General features: G+C 38.1%; 1 protein-coding gene across 1 annotated transcript; it reads left to right on the top strand.

The window, feature by feature from the left end:
• Positions 1–2,206: 2,206 nt before the first annotated feature.
• On the top strand, positions 2,207–20,586 carry fgf10a (fibroblast growth factor 10a). Its single transcript, XM_051092837.1, has 4 exons — positions 2,207–2,281; positions 3,484–4,046; positions 18,086–18,189; positions 19,687–20,586. Exons 2-4 carry the CDS (start codon positions 3,740–3,742, stop codon positions 19,879–19,881), a joined length of 606 nt encoding a protein of 201 aa, XP_050948794.1. The 5' UTR covers positions 2,207–2,281; positions 3,484–3,739; the 3' UTR covers positions 19,882–20,586.
• Positions 20,587–23,393: the final 2,807 nt, after the last annotated feature.

Below are 23,393 nucleotides of genomic sequence, written 5' to 3'. Positions count from 1 at the left end.
ACTCGCAATTGCAAGTTTATATCTTACAGTTCTGAGAAAAAAGTCAAAATTGTGAGATACGAATGCGCAATTGCAAAAAAAAGATCAGAATCGCAAGATATAAACTCGCAATTGCGAGAAAAAAGTCAGAATAGCAAAATATAAACTCGCATTTGCAAGGAAAAAAGTTTGTGAGTTATTTTATGTACAATCAAGGACGCTTTTTTCCACTGTAATGAATACATTTCTACTGTAGTTTTCATGAAAATCCATTAAAACAGAACTTAGTGATAGTATATGTGACCCTGGACCACAAAACCAATCATAAGGGTCAATTTTATGAAATTGAGATTTATACATTACCTGAAAGCTGAATAAATAAGCTTTCCATTGAAGTACGGTTTGTTAGAATAGGACAATATTTGGCCGAAATACAACTATTTGAAAATCTGAAGGTGCAAAAAAAAATCTAAATATTGAGAAAATCATCTTTAAATTTGTCCAAATGAAATTATTAACAATGCATATTACTAATCAAAAATAAAGTTTTGATATATTTACAGTAGGAAATTTACGAAATATCTTCATGGAACATGATCTTTGCTTAATATCCTAATGATTTTTGGCATAAAAGAAAAATATATAATCCCTATATAATTTTTGCGGTAGTATACTTTCATAGTTTACTTTATGCATTGAAAATCAATTTAAGTATTAGTGGTATTTAGTATACTTTTTCAAGTGCACTGAAGTACTACTGAAGTAGAAATATACTTTTAATCAGTGTATTTATAGTGTCTAAATTTTACAATTTTATTTAGCACAAAAAATAAGAATGTACTACAAATGTATTTGCCTTTTTTATGTATTTTTTAGTGCGTAGAAGTATACTTTTTTCTACCTGGGTTATTAACCCTTAAATCAGTATGTTTTTTAAATAAGTTAAATCTTGTTAAAAACACTGCAAAACATTGTTATTTAGGAACATTTAATTATTATTATTATTATTTTAGTTATTTATTTATTTTTATAAAAGTTTACTTTTAATAGGCAGTGTATCCCATGAGATGCATAATTATAAAAGTGAAAACAGAAGCAGTATTTTGGCATATTAGAAAACAGCAAATAATGCAAATACTGATAATAATATCTAAGGAAATACATAATTGTAAAATATAAAATATTTTGAAGTAAAACAAACATAAAAATGTGGAGTATTAGAAAAAAAGCAAATAATGATGACATCATCACAGGAGTTACATAATTGTAAAATTAAAAAATAAAAACAATAGTTTGGAGGAAAAAAAAATTATTTGGTTTATTAGAAATCAAAAAAAAAAAAAAAAATGCTGAAAATTTTGAGAAATATTTCATAGACATTTACATGCTACAACATGTTAATTAGCAAATATTAGAACTGGTCAAAGTACTTTTATCATCCATCAGGGTGGTCCGACATTCACCAGAAACCAGAAGAACACAGAGTTCCTCTTAAAAAAAATCAATTAAGTGTGTTGTAATAATCAGAGTTCCCAGAGATCCCAGAGATCCCATTCCCCTGATTGGTTCCTTGTCCCTAGTGCTGGCAGGAAATGTCTGACAGGGGAAGTGTGTGATAAGACCAAGGTGTTTGCAGGGAGACGTGAGATTAAGTGCTGAACCAACACTTCTGAGGACCCCGGGCACCGGGTTAGACCGGCACTAGGTAGATAGAGCTCATGAGGGTTACTGGGAGAGGAAAGACACCTTAGATTGAAAACAGCCATTCATCTTCAAACATGAGCTTTTGAAAGGATTAGTCTAGGGTTTCGGTTTTTCCTCCTGTTGTTAAAGTTTGTCTCACTAGAGGGACCCAGTGCCAGTGAAGTTTTGATTTAAACCCAGACGCAAGAGCAGCATCCCACATCTTTGCCTTTTCGATGTCAATATGCAGATGAAAATGCGAGAAATAGTACTTTGAACTCTGTGCTATAGAAAATAACAACAATGATTTGCCAAGCAATGCTTTTTGCTAAACAATATGAAGTACTAAGTAACCCATAAATGAAGCTGGCAAAAGTTTAAGTGTTTCTCTGACCACACTGGAAATGTTTGTTAACAAAACTTTCTACACTTCTTGACATTAACACAGAAAGTCATATTGTTTTATGAATGCATTCAAATGCCCTGGGCACAGTAACACATGTTTCTTTTCCCTCTTCTTTTGCAGCCCTTCCCCCCACCCGTAATGAGTAAACGTCTCCCCCGGTTAGCGGTCGACTTCCTCGCTTCTCCGCGACTCCAACCGCTCTTTTGACCTAAGGTAAGTCTGCCATGAACGTGAAACGGTTATGCAACCCAACCTGAGAATTTCAATAAATCATTTTTTTCCTTCAGGACCCCCCTTTGCAGAAATATCCAGAAACTAGTCATGTAATTCCAAAAATGTGCTTCTCACACCTTGTTTAGTTAAAGTACTAACTGACTTGGCTCCGGGCTGCAGTACAGGTTGGAATTTAGGACTGAAGATGTGCCCAAATATGATATGAATGATATTTACTTGGCAGAAGTTGAATCTGGCTCGTTTTTCTGCCGAAAAACAGAGAGGGATGTTGAACAAGTGGAGATACGGATTCTGTTGGACAATATGAAAAGGAAATTAAACAACACACAAACCAGACTCGAGATAAAGATTGTTTTCAGGGTGAGCTCTGTCCTAGGACAGCACTTATCAGTCTCATTTTGTCGTTGTAAACGCCTGTTAAATGTAGTTTAATTTCCTGACTCTGCTATAAATGTATTCTGAGTGCATTCAAGGTACAAACAGTTCAGGTACATCCGAGTCTTGTTGTTCCTACTGTAGGACCGATGAGGATGGTGGTAAATGAGGGGAAAAGCGGCAATCAGCTCCAGGTGTCTCTGATAAGACTCACATGCCATGGGGTGGGGGGGGGTTCTGTAGCGGTTAGCCGGAGGAGACCTGTACGGGCCGACGCATGGGGCTCCCAGCCCAGATGGGAGGGAACGGGGTGGGAGGGGCAGTGAGAGAGAGGGAGACACTGAGAGTGGGTGAGGCAATTGGGAGAAACAGAGTGAGACAGATAGGAGAGGGGCGAGGAAAAATGCCCCTCGTCGCCTCTCATTCTGACGCACACATGCAAGCAAAACATGCACGCGCACACGCGGATCTTCAAAGCCGACTGCTTTTCATAGTCTCCCTATTAGCTAAAGAGATTACATCTGGGGCCCTGAACCAAATAAATAAGGTGAGAGGAGTGTCAGAGCTCAGTCTGCTCCACCTCAGGATCCTCTCAGCACTTCAGTGGTGAGCAGAAAGGAAAGCCACTCTTAATCAGAGGGACATTGAGAGAGAGAGAGCGAGAGAGCTGGACACAGCAGGGATTACACTGTTTTTTTCCTACTGTGGATTCCTCTCGTTTCATCAAGAACAGATTCGCTGGCCTGTTGCATTCGGGTCGTTTTGCCATTCTTCTCCAGAACATTTTCTCCTTGTTTGTCCAACAGGGGCTCTTCAGTGGATTGTACGTGGGAGAGCAGGAGGAGGTGAAGCGGTTCCCCACGGAGGTGTTTTGAGTTATGGATGTTGACACATTCCTTCTGGACACGAGAGGAACTGGATCCAGCCTGAGCAGCGCAAGCAGACGCCACCGCCACGGACGCTTCACTGGGCTTCACCTCCTGGTATCACCCTTTCTCCCGGCCAGCTCTTCAGCATGTACCTTTCTGTGAGGCTCTTCCCAGTCTTCCGAGCTCCAGGACAATGTGCAAATGGAAAGTGACTAAGGGTGCCTCAGCCTGGTTCCGCCTGTCCTGGCTTTCCCTGCCGCTGCTGCTCCTGCTCCTGTGTTCGGCTCTGCCTGTGGCCTGCCATGACACCCACAGGGCCGTCCGTGCCCCGAGGGGCGCCAACTCCTCGTCGTCTGCCGTGGTGGGGCGGCATGTGCGCAGCTACAACCACCTCACGGGGGATGTGCGCAAGAGGAAACTCTTCTCCTACCAGAAGTTCTTTCTCAGGATCGATAAGAACGGAAAAGTCAACGGCACCAAAAGCAAGGACGATCCGTACAGTGAGTAACGCCCGCTTTCCTCCTCTTTCCTTTCACATGTGGGTCCCATAGAAGAAATGGCACTGCTTATTTCCTGCCTCCTTTGATTTCGCAGTCAAACATCCAGCAGATAATATAAACCTTACCTGATGCTGGTGGGCGCGAGCTGCCGTGCGCAGAGTTGCGTTGCTGAGAGCTAGTCGGCTCTAATGTTAGTCCTTAGGTTTCAGAGTGCAGATTTATTCGTAGCAGGTTTCCTGGAACCAATTTGAAATTACCAGGGGAGCCTTTCCTTTCTGTAAAATGTGCAAACCGTTGGAAGCTACTCCCGAACATCACGCAGTACATCAGTTATCTTTATTACTGCTGCCGTAGCTCTCTTGTCGCTGTTTACTTTCAAGATTTTATTTATTTGAAGCACATGTCAGGCAGTCGAAAGTGTTATAACGTTCATTCACAAATAACCTTTAAATAATCAGAAGAATTTTAACTTCAGTTTGAAGTTCGTGGCAAGTCCAGACACCCAGCGAGGAGCTTGATGCACCTGGCCACCACACTCCGAAATCTCCCTCTGCACTTTTTCGTTACTAGGTTGCACACACATTGCCGGTAATAAAAAAGGCTTTGACATATGGGTCCCATGTGCATGCTGCTTGGCTTTTTTAGACAAGGGTGTGCTGGAACTCCGCAAGACATGGCTGTGGGTATTTCAATTAGCCGAACTGCCTCTTAAATGTGTTGCACAGAAAGTCTCTTAATAAATCCAAGACCAGGCTTGAAGAGTTTTGGAAAGCTTTCAACTACCATCAAAGAGTCTGTCCAGAAGGCTGGACACTGTTAGGTTCAGTGTTGTAGACGTTTACATAATTACATCTATGAATGCATGTTTGGGAGGGGGAAAAAAACAAAATAAATGTAAATCAAATTGATCTATCATGCTACGTTTTTAGTACTTTATCCCTACGCCAGTGATCTCTGTACTTGTTAATAGATTCCCGCCACTCGCTTACCACATGTGAAAATTGCACTGTCCTTGTTAGCTCCCACAATGACCCTTAGGCATGAAGCGTACTGGTAATAATGTTCCGGCCAGATGCATTGAGTTTCAGTGGGGATTCACTTCTTGTTTCAGTGCTGATATATGTGGATATGGCCTGGAATGTCTGCGGGAGGCATAGCAAAGGGGAACCACTTGTTGGTGAATGGATCATTTCTCCAAAACAGATTGGACCTCTGCCATCCCTCCGCTTTCCCTGCACTCTTTTGCGGGCACGATAATTGAATTTGAAGGGCCTCCGGTGCCCACAAGGTAGCAGCAGTGCTCCCTGCGTCCCTTGCTTTAAAACAGGCAACGGGGTAAAATGTTAGTGTGCGGCGTTTACGACAGGCGTGTTTGCTTGATTTATTCTGTAATCAGAGACCATTGTTGTTGCCGCAAATGCCCGTAAAAAGCGCAGAAATGAGTGGCTTGCTGTGTTTTGTATCATCATGCACTTGAAACATCAAAACATCCTCCAATGATTTTACTCCAGTTGGAGCCACTGGCATTTTAAAAGGAACCAGTCCCTTTGCGGTATAATATTTCTCTCGGGTTAACAAAAAGAATATTCCCATGCACAGCATGGCTTGTTATTGTATACAGACTGACGTCATGTTGACAATTATCTTTGTGTTTGAAGACCCGGTGCTTGAATAGAGCTGAATTTTATCAACAGACCTTGCCTGTCAAACTCAATTTTTAAAAAGATTTTTTTACTTCCACGCTCAGTGTTTATGAGAAGCACAGTTTGCATTATGCTAAAAATTAACAGTCACAAGGTCAGTAGTTCTTCTGTTCTGCTTTTGGAAAAGCATACGAAGTATACAAAGTGACATATTTCGTTTACCAAAGTTTTAATGAGACATTAATATAGCCTATTTACCAGCAACGCACATATAAAATGTCACATCTTGATGCGAAATTTACATTTACACCCCCATAAACACTCGCTGTAAATCAAAAGCCCGTATTTTATGAGTGCGCCAATATTTGTTTTGCATATTCGATGTGGAAAAATATTTGCAGAGAGCCTAAGTATGATAGATTGTTACATTTCCCAGATTCAAACTCCCCAGTCAGAGAGTCTCTTTGTCCATGTTTGAGTTCTCAAGTCCAGCCTTCTTTAGTTCTTTAGTCCACAAAAGAGCTGTCTATGTGCAGCTTGAAATCCTATCCCACCCATATTGTTTGATTTCCTTTCAGAATCCATCAGCTCAGTATCACTTTTGTCACATTGTGTCTCCCCCAAGACATTTTTGGAAACGGCACCCCGTGCTGGAACTAGGAGCTGTCCTCAGTGTATTGAGCGAGCCTAACAACAAGCTCACTGTGATGCAAAAGCTCTCACACAGACCGGCCCGAGTTGAATCTTTCTTTTCCTGTTTTGATCAAGCGCATTTGTTTTGCGCTGATGAAAACGGCGGCATCGACACGAGCGCAAAACCTCGAGTTCAGCGGTGTTGGCATGGCCGGGGGAAATTGTTAATGAGGATCATTAGTCTTTGACAGCTTTGATTGAGGGGATTTGTCCGATCAGAGTTCAACTACTGGTTGAATCGTAAGGTCTAAAGTGCAGGGGTCTTTCCAATCATCGTGTCAGCTCTTGGGCAGCAGATCAAACAAGGGTCAGGCCAGCGGTCATTATACGTCTCTCACTCCATTTGGGGTCAGTTTAATCTAATAGGCCTTAATTAAGAATACAGATCATTGCTGGTCTAATGAGGTGTTTCCAGGCCAAACCGCATTACCTTCTAAAGGCTGTTTTTCTTCATGAGAGAATATAAATTGCTCGGTTTATTTCAGGTGTTGAGTTTCTTTGTATGCATTAGGCTGGACCTTATCAACTATATAACAAACAAACCCTTGCTGGATGAAAAGATTTGTTTGTTGAATGAATGTTAATGTTCATAACTTGTCTTTCCTCCTGCGCTCCATCAGCTTCTGTCGGTTTACCTTATGTAAAAGTTGTTTTGTCATTTTAATGAGAAGGAAAGACGAATAAGCCTATTCTGTCAAGTGTTTCTCAGAAACTAGCATGGAAGGACGCGGCCTGCTGGGCAGCGCTGCGCTGCATTGTTATGACTTTACAGGGCCTGGTGTGACATTAAGTCAATAACAAGATAAATACAAGCAACTCTCAGCATGTCTGCTGGGACAAAAATTACCCAATGCTTTTGACTTCATCAGAGCATCAGATGATGTTTTTTCAACATCATTTTTGGTGCCACCATGAACCAAAGTGGCCACTTCAAAAACAGTGATTAATTGTGCAGTCTTACTAGTTAGTGATTTATCTGTATGATCTGTTTATTCTGTTACCTCCTGCTTTACAGCTCAAATACAGCTGTAAAATGACTCGCTGGTGTGAATGAACGTGCAATGTGTGAATTTAAATGACATGTTGCTGGCCTTGGCCACATGGATGGCACTCTTCAGAAGTGTGTGTGTGCTTTCTGTGGTTATGGTGCCCGTTTATAGCTCCTGTGGGAAATCCCAACCACACAAGTAATAAAAATGACTTATGAGGATTGAGCTGATGTGCAAAAGGTTAGTGTCAGTGTTTCATTCTGTTTGACCTTAACGTCCTTATAGACTTTCTCCTTTCTGATTCATAAATAACTGAGCGGGTTTTAACAAGACATTTTAAGGATCACTACAAGATACACAGCCCTTAAAAATGCAACATGCTGATAGCTTTGACATGTTTACTTATAGGCTGTCTATGATTTCATTATGTTTATTCCGTCTACAGTATACACTACTTTTCAAAAGTTGGGGGTCAGCAAAATGTTTTTTTCTTTTTATAAAAAATTAATACTTTTATTCAGTAATTACCTATTAAATAACACATTAATAACATTACAAGAGATTGCTATTTCAAAGAAATGCTGTTCTTATGAACTTTCCATTCAAAATAACCAGAGAAAAAAAGCTATTTCCACAAAAAAAAAAAAAAAAAGGATTTCTGAAGCATCATGTGACACTGAAGACTGCAGTAGTGACTGCAGAAATTTCAGTGTTGCCATCACAGGAATACATTACATTTTAAAATATATTGAAAGAGAAAACAGTTATTTTCCATTTTTTTGCAGCCTTGGTGAGGACATAAAACAACATATTTTAAAAAACATTACAATATTTTATGTTATTAAAAATAGTGTCTCGTTTATTTTAATAGCTAGTATGTTTGAACACATTGATCTACAGTTATACTGTATGTATTCTCAAAGCACTTCATGCTTTAAAGGAGTATGATTTTAAAATTTCATGTGCTATAATTTGTACTTTATCATTTTAACATGTAAACTGAGGTAAAAGTCCATGTTTTCAAAAATGATGTAAAAGCACACTTGAGACTGTTAAACCCACAACACGTGTATATTCTGTAGTAGCAGCCCGACATCTTCATCTAGTTAATACATCCATTTTTTCCCTGCTGAAAGTTCAACTTGGAGGAGTGGAAGACCAGATGTATGCCTAACCTCTGACCCCATTACCTAAAGCAGAGCACCATTTGTGCCATGGGATGTTCTGGGGAGAAACAGCACTGTCTCTTTTCTGCTGTGGTTTTCTGTCTGATTGCCAACAGACGGTGACTAAAAGCACACTTGCCCACAAACCAGTGGAGACAACAATTGTTTAGGAAGTTTTCAGGAAACTATAAGCTCTGAGGTGATCATTGAGCAGTTTACAAAGTAAGACTGAGACGTAACAAGTTTTAAGACAGGTACAGGGAGTTTAGTTTTGATAACTCTTAATATTTAAGGACAGATTGAGTGTCTTTCAGTATTCTATAAATCTGTTAAGTGTTTAATATGCTACAGTACTGGACAAATGAGAGCAGGTTGAAGCTTTCCTTAAACACATCTTCTCACAAGCTCCAAGGGGAATTCCTAAGCGATGTGTGCTTGAACAGATGGCGGCGGTTGGCGCATCAAAGCACTGAAGAGAGATGAGGACCAGTGTGAGCAGAGATGCATCTGGCCTGTCAAAGAAGTGAGCTGGAAGTTTGAGTGGTCTTGCATTGGTTCCCATTAAGATGGGTGTCTGCTCTGACATTTAGGAGAAGGTTGGAATCTGCTCGCCAACACAGAAGGTTTTCTGGGTGTTTGGTTATAATATGTGTGTGTTTGGGGATGGTGCATGCACGGTTGCATGTGCTTGTGAGCGGACAAAGTGGTTCAGCGGTTTCATTGGCCGGGCAATGCAAACATTGAACAAATCTGTCTGTCATCAAAAATTAGTTGAGCACAAAATCTTCAGTCGTCTGACAGCGTGCAGGGTGGTTAACAAATGCCTGGGCAGTTAGTCAAACAAAAACATGATACTTAACATGCTCTGATGGTCTGGAATAACATGAAATATGTGAAAAGGAGTTTAGGGATGATAATTCATCCAAAAATGAAAATTCTGTCATCGTTTACCCTCATGTTTTTCTGCTCTGAAATACTATCAGGGGCGTTTCCTTCCTCCAAGGAAGGCAGTGTCTCCTCAAAATATTGGATGAGGAATAAATTCGTACACTGGAAAAAAAAAAACAATTTGTTGAGCCAACTTAATTTGTTTCCCTGCTGCCTTAAAATTTAAAGTTCAATCAACTCAAATAAGTTTAGTCAACTTGAAATGTTAAGTTGTACTAAGTGACAACTTAGATATTTAAGTTGACTAAACAAAAAATTTGGTTTGTTAAACTTAAAAGCTGGGCTTGTTACCCAGCTGCCTTAAAATTTTAAGTTGAATTAAGTCAGATATCTAAGTTGTCACTTATAAAACTTTTCTGAGTTGACTGAACTTAAAATTTTAAGGCAGCCAGGTAACAAATTATTTTAAGTTGACTCAACTAATTGTTTTTTACAGTGTAGTAAAATAAAACAATGGCAATGCAAAATATAGCATTAAATGAACAATATGACTACGTTAATGGGAAGACTAATTAAAAAAATTAAGTAAACAACTCACATTTAGATATAACCACTTTGTTACGCCAAAATGAGACATAAAATGGCCTGAAAACATGATCTGGGAGTTTTTAGTGAATAATCATCTTCCTGAAATTTAAAGTAAACATGTCTGTGAGCAATATTTACAAAGCTTGACTGATGATCACACTGATGAAAATGTCACAAATCTAAAAAAAAAAAAAAAAACATTATATAGGAGCTCTGAGTATAAAGTCTAGCAACTGGAAAAGAGAAAGAAGAATTGTACTCATTTTCTGACTTTCTCTTCTTTATGTGCTGTTTCAATGAGTCACATATTAGCAGATTTATAGCAGGAGAACAGCACTACTGTTTTCACTACTGTCCGAGGACGCATTACGTAACAAGAAATAGAGCTGGTTCTTGTGTTTTAAGCTCAAACTAAGACATGCACATTTGAACCATATGCCCCTGAGAACCGTAATGTTATCATGTATTCAAATACACATGATCCGTAGGGCCTTAAATCATGTGTTCCTTTTAAACACTTCACAATCCAATGTTTTTCTTTGGGCCAAGCACACACTACAAGACTGAAGACTGTAGCACACTTTTTCTTATGTATACTGTTGCAGACATTGTTACAATTGTAAACCAAAACACAACATTTGACTTCACTCTTAGTGTGTGCTTGACTTAGCAGGCAGGTCATTATGTTTTGGCAAAGGATACTGATTTAGAGCCCTAAAGACAGATGTTTAGAGGCAGATGTGCAATGGAGTTACTATGAGATCTATGAAGATTAAAACCAGTGGATGTGAAGGTGAACGGATTGCATAACCCTCTTTACCAGTGAGTTTGCATTAAGTTTCAGTAGGAAAATCCGCAACGAAAGCCAGTTTATGAGGTGCTGAAAAAATGAACAAAATTGTTGTAAGAAAAAAATCATCATTCTTCACAAAGCTTTTAATGCAGCTCTGAAATAATATAGCTGTTATTCTGAGTCTGTCTACAGACTCCACATATGCTTTCTGTAAACCGTCTTGTGCACTTCAGTGAGGCTGATTTAATAACGGAATTTTTATAGATTTTGTTTTTAACATGACAGACATAAACAAGAACATCAGGTTATCATCATCTGATCTGTTTTGTAGCTATTAGCATCAAAAACATTGCATTTCTCCATACAATCCAGTGAACAATGAGCAGAAGTGATAAAATCTTCAAAAGGGCTGCATGCAAACGTTTTCACAGTCCTTCTAGTCTGAGTTAATCCAAAATGATTTTCATACTCATTTTTTTTTGTCTTGTTTTTCCGTAAAATATCCAAACATCTCATGCTTGAGAAGCAAAATGAAGTTTTTTCAGAAAACTAAGATGTTATGTCTTATCAAAATGAAGGGACTGTATGCTTGAAGGGATAGTTTACCCAAAAATAAAAATTCTGTCATTAATTACTCATCCTCATGTTGCTCCAAAGCCGTAAAATGTTCGTTCATCTTCAGAACTCAAATTAAGATATTTTTGATGTAATTCGAGAGCTTTCTGACCCTCTCTCGTGGTACTTTGTGTAATAGCGGAGGACTGTCCCGGAGAGAAGAAATTTTTTACATGGACTATTTTAAAGATGTCCTTATGACATTTTTGGACCTTGAATGTGGAAGGACCCTTGCTGTCTATAGACGGTCAGAGAGCTCTCAGATTTCATCAAAAACATTTTAATTTGTGTTCTGAAGATGAACGAAGCTTCTTACAGGTTTGAAGCAACATGAGTAATTCACAGAATTTAAGTTTTTGGGTGAACTATCCCTTTAAGCATGAAGTCCCTTCATTTCGACATAAGACATTACGTTTTAGTTTTCTGAAAAAAGGTAATTTACCTTCTCAAGTATGAGATGTTCGGATATTTTATGTAAAAACAAGACATAAAACAAGTACGAAAGTAATTTTGGATGAACTTAGACTTGAAGGATTGTAAAAGTGTTTGCATGCAGCGCTTTTAAAGATTTTATCCACCAATTCATTTCATTTTTACTACAAATGTGTTGCCGCACCAACAAAAAAAAAAAAAAAACACGTCCCAAAGACGTCATACATTACAGAAAAATGTTCATAAAGGAGTGGGATGAAGCGAAAGCTTATTTTTCCCCACCCCCTATAATTCATCAATTAATCACAGAATTTTAATTTTAAAGTGAACTATTCCTTTAAAACAGGAATGTCTGCAAATGGGGTAAGAAAAATAAACTTGTTTTCCCTTTGAATTAAGTTTATTTTTCTGACCCACCTGGCTTGTCTAAAATATAAACTATAAAATATAAACCAAGACATAATACCCTAAAGTCATTTTGCCTGATTTAAGAATGTTTAGATATTTGTACTGGAAAGAAAAGTATATTTCAGCAGAACCAGGAGAGCAGGATAATGAGACCGGCCCCCCAGACCCGTCCACTTATCTCCCTGAGCCCAGGAGCCAGGGGCCCGCAGAGTCCAGATCAAAGGTCCAAGTCACTGTCATCAGAAGCCAACGACGGGTCAGCTGCAAAGATGCCTTTTAATGGGGACCCTTTTCCCTTTATGGCCCGTAGGCGGGAGGCTAATTGAAAAGACGTGCGTGTCAGAGGCGTGGCGGTCCGAGGTTCCCAGGACAATTACGCACCCTTGTGTAATATATGACTTGACTTATTCATTCTTTGCAGCGGTGTGGAGAGCTGACAAGCAGTTGAGGGTTCCCGAGTGCAAGTCAGATTATTATTTTGACGTCTGGAAACGATCCAATCTGAACGCTGCTAGGGAAAAGTCCGTCTGCTTGATAAAAATTGTTGTTTTCAAACATGTTTGAAGTGGATGGGGGTCTCTTTCACTCTTTTGCAGGCTTTGGTGGTGATGCAGGTTGCACGAGGCTACTAATATGAGGCTGCGGGGTTTTTTTGTAATTACCACAAGATGCGATAACCTGAGTTCTGTCACCCTGCCAAGAAAACACTGAACGCCATTACACGGGAAGGGGGCCACCAACAGAGCCTGGGGCAAGAGCCAAGTCTACTGAGGGAAGATCATGCTAGGCTACGGGTGGGACTCTCTGGACCACCGTTGGGCCATGGGCAGTGTAATGTCACAGACACATGGCCGCTCACAGGCAGGGAATGAGAAAGGTGGGGCCGGGCTTGTTAAAACGCAAAGGCTTTTAAGTCTTTGTAATCCGAGCTCTAACGGGGAGTAAAACAAGAATACTTGGAGGATTAGGTTCCACCGCAAAAAAAGAAAATTCTCGTGCTTTTTGAGAGAGAGAGAGAATGCCTTGGCTAGTACTTTGAATAATGCAGGCAGTGAAATGGTGTTTGTCAGAATACCGGAGCGCCGTGATATAAATGTAACAAAACATTGGGTCTGCCAGGAAAACTGTTTAAAAGTAATCACGCTCTTATGAGTCAAGACTTTGCTGTCTGTAGCGCAGCGGTTCTCAAACTCTGCTTCATGAGAGATTCCAAGTGGCTAGCGAGTTTTACTGACTGATGATAAAAAAATAAATAATACACAGTGTTTCCCTTGCCATTATATTAGGGAGCGCGGCCCGCCCCTTGAAGGTCAAGTTAAATTTTATTTTCTATATAGCGCCAGATCACAACAAAAGTCATTTAAGGTTACCTTTCCTATAGAACAGGTCTATACCATGTTCTTTTATTAAACAAACTAAATGGTCTTATGTTATTTATCCTATTTACATGACTGCCTGTCAGTTCTGTCTCTACATGAAGGATCGTAGAATCCATTCATAAAAACGGAAATTACTCTATAGCACAGAATGCCACGGAATTCGTCAATTTTGGGATGAACTGTAACTATTAAAACAGAAAAAGACGGTTTAGATTTGAATCCTGCATGTTCCGCTTGGCTCTGTATATATGAATGGTGGAAACACAGTTTGTTTACTACACAAATACAGAAGCACACGTGAGGCTCGCAGCGATTTTCAGCCTCTGCGTCTCATTATATGACGACATGAACACATGAACTTCATCTCCAGAGCTGCTGTGAGAGTCCTTTCATGTGAATTTTACCGTTTTATTTGAGAAAACTAGCATCATATCATACTGTATAAACACAGAAACTTCACGGCAACCTGTCAAAATAAAACAGAAATGTATTAGTCTTGTATTACTTTTGTACAGTACATCTTTATATGTTTATATTTCTGGCCAATTTAAATAAAACAAATGATAAAAATAAATATTACAACAAGATTATTCACACAAATTTTCTTCCATGTATTAATTTTAACAGTAAACCTCTGTTTGTTTGCCAAAAAATGAAAGGGTTTAATTTTCATTTGATTAAAAATAAATAAATGTTTAATGGCTTTATTTGATTATCAGAAAAATTAAAACACAAAAAGTGTTTTTTTTTTTTCACTGAAATAAATCTTTTGGTTATTACAGAGAGTAAAGTACTGAAAAAAAGTACTGTTGGTTACCGGCACCCCTGTCTCGTCCATCAACCCCATCAAAATATATTAAGCATTATTTAAAAAATTTATTTGTGAAAAATTGCTTCTGATTTTGATTATTATACAGTAAATGACAAGTTCTGTCATGAAACTCTAGATAGCACAGGCTGATCGTTAATGCAAACTGATGACACAGCGTTAAACTATGTGGTGTAAGCTGATTGGTTCATGTTGCATACGCAGCCAATAAGCTAGCTGCTTTACATTTAAATTTCTGGTTAGTATTCACTAGAGCAGTTCGCAGCGCACTTTCAGAGTTCCTCTGAAACCCTCTACCTCCCCAACTCCACCTGTCTTAAACACTCACAGCAGCATATCGGCATATGTATTGGTAGTAGCAAGTTCCTGTAATTTTTCCACAAGCAACAGCAATAATATAAAACAACAGCAATAACTAACAGCAGCAGCAATTCAGCAGCATAGCAAATCTATTCCACCAAGACCAAATACATTAACATTGTAATATACTTTACCATGCTAAAATCTTCTGAGAGTTGTCATGATAGAACTGATAGTTACAGGATTGTTTTAAAACTAAGGACAACTGCAAGTAATTGTTTTCATGTCATTGGGGTGTTTTGGTGGTCTGCAGTTAATGTTAAAGTGGTCTGCACCACCTGATTAAGTTTGCGAACCACTACTGTAGAGGTTTGTTGAGGTTTAACTCTTACATGACTGCGCATACGCACTTTAATGAGCCAAATAAAACTGTAACAGACTTGTTGCACGCACAGCTGTTGTTCTTGGTAATGTCTTAAAAATGTTGATTAGATAATATGCACTCAAGAGCTTACTGCGCTTCAGACGCTGGCCTTAAAACATTTCTCTGTACTTTTAGGTCAAATCTCACATTAAATAACTGGCATTTGGCAAAAATCTGAAATGAAAGAGAGGCAGATCTTAAATGTTTATGGTGCGCAAGAAGAAAGCATGCAACGAGACCTGTTGCTTAGATGCCTCAGAGATGTTTTGGTTTTGTAAATCCAGCCTTTTGTTGCGAACCTGCATTTCAGCTTCAATGCAGAAAGGAGAAACACTCCTGGGACTCGTGAGGGAGTCAAAAAAAAAAAAAAAGCATGTTTTGGTTTGACGGACCACATCAAATAGCCGAAAGCAAACAGGTGCTTTCTGCCAGACGATTGGGGCTTTATTTTGACATAGCACGCTTTAAAGAGCAGCCACCAAATTTACTGTAGACATGACATGTTGTTTGCACACATGACATGACATGAATCACACAGGGATGAGTGCGCCTGCATGATAGTCTTTTTGGGATTTCTGGTCAAAATTTATATGTGCTTGTGTCATTTTGGGCAACCGTCCTGTTGCTTTTGTCCAGTCTATTGGTCTTTGATCATGGATTATTCCCCCTTAATCCTACCAAGTCTGTGATCCCATCTCTGAGCGCCCTCTTTTTATTCTGTCGCTCTTGTTCATGAACCTGAGGCGAGGGAGGAGAGAGGATACAAGACTAGGTCTCCTTACATCTTCTCTTGGTGATTGCAACCTGAGCCCATGTGGAGGAACTGCCTTCAGATCCACTTAATCCTCCTGTTGTAGCAGCGCATGTGCCCCTGATCCACAGGTGTGGATTCAATTCCTCTGCGTCACAAAACTCTGATGTCAATGTTAGGCATTTACAAGCCAACCAAGACACAGAAGGTTTTACATAGTTTTTAAAGTAGATATGCAATATGTTGACTTTTTGCTGGAGTAGGCTATCTATCTATCTATCTATCTATCTATCTATCTATCAAAACTTCAAACTACTTCAAACGTCAAGCTTTTAAGACTTTCTAAAACTTTCTGGTCTGGCTTTCTCAAGCCAACTTCAAAGTTTGTCTTGACAAACTTTTGTATCTAGTTATTATTAATAATTAATTACATTTATTTTAATTTTGTATTTTAATTTTTATTTAATTTTTATTTTTATTTATTTATTTTGCTGCCTAGGCAAGTGTTGTAAAACATGTTGTAAAACTTAAATGGAAACTATTTAAAATGTTTTGGTTCATTGTAATAAAGCTAAAATAAAATATAAATATTATACCAAAATCTGAAAAAATGAATTGAAAATTTAATGAAAATGAAAGTTAGAAATGTTGCTTTATATAGTTGTACTGCTGAAATTAAAAAAGAAACAACAATAAATTACAGAATATAGAAATATAAAAAATTACAATTATAAAAAAAATAAAATTACTTAAATAAACTAAAATGTAAAATAATAAATGTAAATGCATATAAATAATACTAAAAAAAACACTACTGTATACTATTGGAAATCGATTATACAGCATTGATGCAATAGCATCAAATTAAGCAATTTAAATAATTATTTATATAATAAATGTAGTTGTTTTATAGTTTTATTGGTAACACTTTACAGTAAGATTCATTAGATAATATTGCTTAACTACATTAGTTATCATGAACTACAGTAAAAACGAACAATACTTCTACAGCATTTATTAATCTTAATGTTAATTTTAACATTTACTAATGTATTATTAAAAATCACAAGTTGTGTTTGTTAACATTAGTTAATGCACTGAACTAACATGAACAACCAATGAACAACTGTATTTTTATTAATTAACATTAACACATAACACCTTATTGTAAACTGTTTCATTTTTATTTATTGACCTCTAAAAACAATGGAAAAATAAAATGTATATGGATTCTGTGATTAGAATTTCTGACCATCCAAAGGTAACAAGTGTAAAGTAACAAGTAGAATATGTTCCTGGATATTTAGTTTAACTATTAAGTCGTTCTTGACTTAATATTATAAATAACCAAACCAGCATGACTTTCTTAGTCATCCAGCATGACTGTGTTGGATCACCTGCTAGACCAGCACTAATTACCCTAAACTAGTATGGCGGTTGATGCTGCTCTTTTAAGAAAAATTGCTAGGTCGCTCACTTGCTTTTAGAGGCTTGGTTTAGGGTTTTGATGTCTTGTTGAACAGTTGCAGATAAAAGCACTGAGTTCACTTAAAAAGCGAGGTAAACTGAACTGCTCGTGTTCGTCAAAGGCCAGAAGCTGCAGGCAAAAGCTCTTTTAACCCCATACACAAACAACATGGGATCATATAGCTCTGTTTGCTACTAGGACATGCTTCGGTCTGGGACTAATCCCATCTAAAGCGTGATGGCTTTATGGGTTTACATAATTGCCTTTTAAAAGGCAAAACAGTAATGGTTACCACAACTTGAATCACTAATGGCTACGAATCTCTGCCAGTATGCCTTTCAGCACTGAAAAAAGCTCTAACAAAGACAGCAAAATATGACTTTTCATGTCATAAATGAGCACTTTTGAAGATAAGTACTCCTGCATGGGAGGATGGAAAATTTCTGACTGTAGCATTGGGGTTATGATTTTGAGGAGGTCATTTCTGTATGGCGTTATCTATTTACATGTTGATATTTGTTACTTGTTCTATCATTTTAGGCTTGTGTTTAATCTATGTCATTATGCAATTACATGTTTCATATGACATAATGTAAAATAAGCATTTGCATAATTCCAAAAACTGCTTTAATGTGGACGTTATGTAAATGATATGTTTACGTTTGTTTTGTAGGTACACTCGAAATCAAGTCTGTGGATGTGGGCATCGTTGCCATCAAGGGGATTCAAAGCAATTACTACCTTGCAATTAACAAGAAAGGGGTGGTCTACGGGGCGGTGAGCATCATTTTCTTTTCATTTCTCTTTTAATTATAGTTAATGACTGGACTGCACAACAAATAATGAAAACACTTCGCGTTCGCCATCCAAACCGAAGACGTCCTCTTATCGGGATTTGTTAAACAACATTCAGCGTTTCTAAACTATTTATAGAAATTCAGCTCTTTACAAGCTTCCAGAAAGATCCGTCAGCCCTCGGGTCTCTCTCGGAGGCTTTGATGTCAGAGAGCCTGCTCTATTTCTCATGTCTCGGGGCACTTAAAAAGCCCGGGGTTGTTTTAAAGGACAGTTCCACTCCATTGCCTGTAAATAATCCCCCAGCAAAAGTCGGCTTGAGCAAAAGAGTTCTGTCATCTTTGAAAAAGTAAGCCGAGAAGGCCCTCTTCCTTACACTGTAGTCTCTCCTCCAATACTGCTCCATGCATGCGTTCTCCTCCATTCACAATCCAGCCATACAATCCCCTGCTCCCTCTTTGTTCCAAGTTCTCTCCAGCCCCATCGGCTTTCATTCATCCGCTCTCATGAATGGCAAATGTTACCTGAAACAGGCAAAAATAGCGCTGTACTTTTCCCAAAAGTCAAATCAACAGAGTGGAAGGGGAAAGTCCTAAAATGCAATCGCCTATGCCTCGGGTCTGTTGTCCTCACTGCGGAAATATCAATATAGTGACGTACGCTACCAATTATTAAAAAAAAAAAAAAAGGAAAAAAGACAATTCAGAAAATCCTTTTTTTTCTAAGTATAAAATATGGTAATGTGGAATAAAAATAATCCTTAGGGTCTGAAATTCTCATCTGAAATTTTCGCACGTCAAAAAATACATACAATCTAACGTTGTGTTAATCACGTTTGCACACTGTCTCCGAAACTTTCGTCCATCATAAAAAAAAAATTTGATCGTGTTCAATTTCTGCATTTTTCATGCCATACCATGATGTTCTGTGCATGACATATGTATAAAACACATATGAAAATAAACAAAAACATTTTTTAAAAATTTGAAAAATATGTTTGATATTGTACATACAGATCATTTGAATGTATCAATATTATATTGATAATATTCATAACATTTTGTATATAAAATAATATACAATATTATATTAATTTTATGAAATGCATATTTTTCTGAAAGTAGTGGCAGCAATATTGATATGATATTAAGATGTGTGAAGGTGAAGATAATGGTGGACACAGTTTATCTTATAATACATTATTTCCATTTCAATATAAATACGAAGTAAAAAGTATATAAAATATTTTTGATATTAATATTAATGCTGTCAAATGATTATTTGCAACTAATCACATCCAAAATAAACATTTTTGTTTACATAATATATATATATTACCTACAGTAGCGACTATAAGACTTACATGGTTTGCATTCAGATCATTACTTTTTAAGTAAATCAACAAACTGACATATAGACTTTTACTGCATAATCATGGACAATATCTAGAATTGACAGATGTATTTCTTCTTCTTTCAGAAAGATTTTGGTGTTGACTGCAAGCTGATAGAGCGGATAGAGGAGAACAGGTACAACACCTACGCCTCGGCAGAGTGGAGGAACAGGAAGAAGCCCATGTTCGTCGGCCTGATGGCCAACGGGAAGCCGATGAGAGCCAAAAAGACCCGGAGAAAAAACACAGCCACACACTTTCTCCCCATTCCTATCGTGTAGCTACAACCCCACCAAAAGGGAACATTTAACTGCACTGAGGAAAGACTTGGAATTTTTTTTTTTTTTTTTTTTTTTTTCGACAGTTTGGAGAAGGCACTATGTAAAGGAACTAAGAGAACTCCTTTTCACTGAGTCCGATTGTTGTCACATATTTGTTTTTAAGTTATTGGCACCAGGGAAAATATGGGACATTTTTTTATGCCAAACCCTTTTCTAGCGAAAGGAAAGGTTGGACCAAACCCGACGGAACCCGAGGATTCGGACATTGCAACCTCCCAGAATGAACTGAGGAGACCTTTCACAGAGTGTATTGCTTGTGTGTATTTGTGTGTGTGACCTTTGGATGCAGTTATTTATGCTGTACTAACTCATACGAAACACTCTAACAGACTCTCAAACTCTGTGACTCAGTGGACTGAAAGTTATGCAAACACTTACTGGAAGCACTTGCTCAAGGTGCAAGACTGAGAGACCGAGACGGAGACCCCGCATCCTACCATCCGAATTTAGTCAAGCTAGCACCATAGCGTAAAGAACTCTAACATTATTAACATGCAAAAGCCACTGTATTTGATATCTCCATTCTTTACCTGACTGCTTTGGAATAAATTATTTATTTTATGTAATATTTAAAGAAAAACAAAGGCAAAAAAACATGGAATGGACATTTTTTTATCATTTATGCTCCTCTTTTAAAAAGCTATTCTATCGGTTACACATGAATAAATAAATATATTTCTCCTTACCTAGCAGAAGTTGCGTCCATGATGCTGAGAAAAGCTCTTTTTCTTCTTTTACTCACTTCTCGGGGATTGAATGCACCTGTAAAACAAATGAACATACTGCACAGTTAATACATTTTCAATACCTTTAAAAACTATTCGCTTCAGTGATTTTCCCAGTCACTGTTTACAATAACATAATTGAAACCACACATCATTGTTTCATGAAGCAATAAAAAAAAATCCAGTGATAACTATGAGCTCATCTCCAAAAGTATTCTAGAATTCAAAACACACAGCCTTTGGTCACTGCCATACATATTGTCCTTGTATCAATCAAAGAAAGGACACTGTGCTTAGAGATTCTTTTAAAGCTGGGTTCACTTGTGCACCACAAAGTCTGGTACTCTGAATTGAAAACATTCATCTTTGTTTATATTTCAGCTATTATCAAAACCCACATATAAATTCATATCCACACTCAATGCCCTTTTCAATGCCTCATTTTCAACTTTCAAATCATCAAGCTCTGCTCTACTAGCCCGCTCACTTCAAAGAGTCAATGTGAAGGGCATGTGGTGTCTATGTAAATACTGGCAGTAGATTATGGGCTGATTCTGATTATCTCTACTCTAGTCCTAACGCTTTCAAACCTTCGGAGCAGTTCCAGCAATTAGCAAATAAAAACTCTGAAGCTTCGGGCTGAAGTCTCACCTTTTTATCATCGTCTCTCTTGCTTTTCGCTTTTACGTGGAACATGACGTTGACTCACGGACTTTCCCAGGCAGTTCTCATTGTTTCAAGTTAGAGTATTGATGTGTTTGTTTAGAGGTTCTTTTGGGTGTTTCGTAAACATCTTTTCATGTACAATTACACCGAAATGGATTCAAGACTACGGCTGGGAACCAAGAACCAGTTTTACATCAGCATCGCGAATGAATCTATACCGCGAAACAGACAACGTCCGATTGCTGAATGAACAACTCTTATGAGCCGACTCTTTTCAGTGAATCAGAAACAAGCAGCACACTCGGTTACTGAACGAGTCATTCGAATGAGTTGGTTCTCTTTAGTGAATCGAAAACACAACATAACCAGTGTAGCCCGATTGCCGAAAGAATGATTTGGTGGTTTTTAGTGAATCAAACAACGAATATTACAATTAATTTTGGAGAAAATTCAATGCTGATTCTTCCAAGGATGCTTCTTCCGTAAGAGTGGGTGAGGCCATTTGTAAATCTTATTGGTCTGGCTTCCGGTCTCATCCACGTCATTTTTAGCTGTGCAAAACAGCTGGTTTTGTGCGTGATATTCCAAATTGGCGTTTCTTACCATATTGTTTTAATGTAAAATTTTATTTACGAACACAGTTGTTTGCAGTGCAAACAGTTTTACCGTTTACTTGACGCTTACCCATAGGCTTACTTTCGCGTTTTAAGAATAAGGTGAACAGAGTTTTAGAAAAATAAATGAAAGATACCACGTTTTTGTTTTGATTAATACAATTTTTCTAATGTATTTATGTGGCTTCTAAAAAGATTCTAAAGTTCCCCTTTTGCAAGAAAAATTTTAAACGTAATTATTGAAATTAGCTCATTTGTCAATGGAACCATGTTTCTTTTATTCCTTTAAGGAACTGTTAATGGATCCATTAAGGAACCAAAATTATAGTAAATGGTGCTTAATCTCCAAAGCAGTTTAATATGAAAAAAGGCCTACAATTAAGCCTCTAAATGATTACATTAAGACATCAATAAAGAAATAAACAAGGAAAATAAGTACAAATACCAGTTGTATAAGTCTGCAATCCACTGTTGACTCATGAAAGAGCCACAGAGTCATTTGGCTCTCGCAGGGAGAAAGCGATTCAGATGCATCATACATATTCAGCGCGCAGCGCAGAAGGAATTCCCATTTGTTGGTTTTAGCTGAAATATATATTGTGACCTTCACAGCTTCACAACTTCACTCTTTCCCCAAAGGAATCTGTGGCTTGTTGACCAAACCACAGGAGCAGCTGTGAATATTTCATTCCAGAAAGGTTGCTTGGAGAGCAGCAATAGACAGGGCCGATTTTAACAGCCCCGAGGGTAGCGGCACCGCTGCATATTTTTGGACCTCGATGTGGTGACATTGAGCCAAGCCCAAGGAGTTCCAGTAACAGAGGTGCTCTCCTATCATTAGCGATCAACAGGTCTCCGAAACCTTATGTCAGCCAACATAAAAGAGTAAAAGTGCTAAATATAGTGGTTTTCAGACTGCACTTACAGCACGTGTTAAACACAGGGCCAGTTCAGACTGAGATTTGGATCTGTTATGATCTCTCGAGGTTTCCAATTTCTGTTCAGCAGGTGTGTCAAACATTTGCCTTGGCTTTGGCTGAGATGAAGCATGTGTTTATCAATTCAGCTCGAGTGAGTGAGAGAAACAGAGAGACCCGACGCCTGCCAACTCCAGGCAACGACGACCCTTCGGGAGAACAGAGAACTGAATTTACAAACTAATACCAAGCCATATTCTGCATTTGAATGTAAGTTAATACAACCAAAGCGGGGGTGTATTTTTCTAGCTTTTTTCCTCTGTGCTGGGATAAGACCAACATTACTTGTCAAATGTAATTTGAAAACATGAAAGTATCCAATTGAGATGGCAAGATAGCACGAGATCTTTCAAAGATGGGCCTTTCTTCACTAAACTAAAGTGTGTGTAATGTTCATGTGGGGTTTGGGAAACATGCTGCTAATAATGTTGGTGTTTATTTGGTCCGTCAACCACATTAATGCATTTTAT

This window comes from Labeo rohita, chromosome 21, assembly GCF_022985175.1.
Source record: "Labeo rohita strain BAU-BD-2019 chromosome 21, IGBB_LRoh.1.0, whole genome shotgun sequence".
In the NCBI taxonomy this organism is placed as follows: Eukaryota; Metazoa; Chordata; class Actinopteri; order Cypriniformes; family Cyprinidae; genus Labeo; species Labeo rohita.
This window is presented reverse-complemented; position numbering and strand designations above follow the sequence as displayed.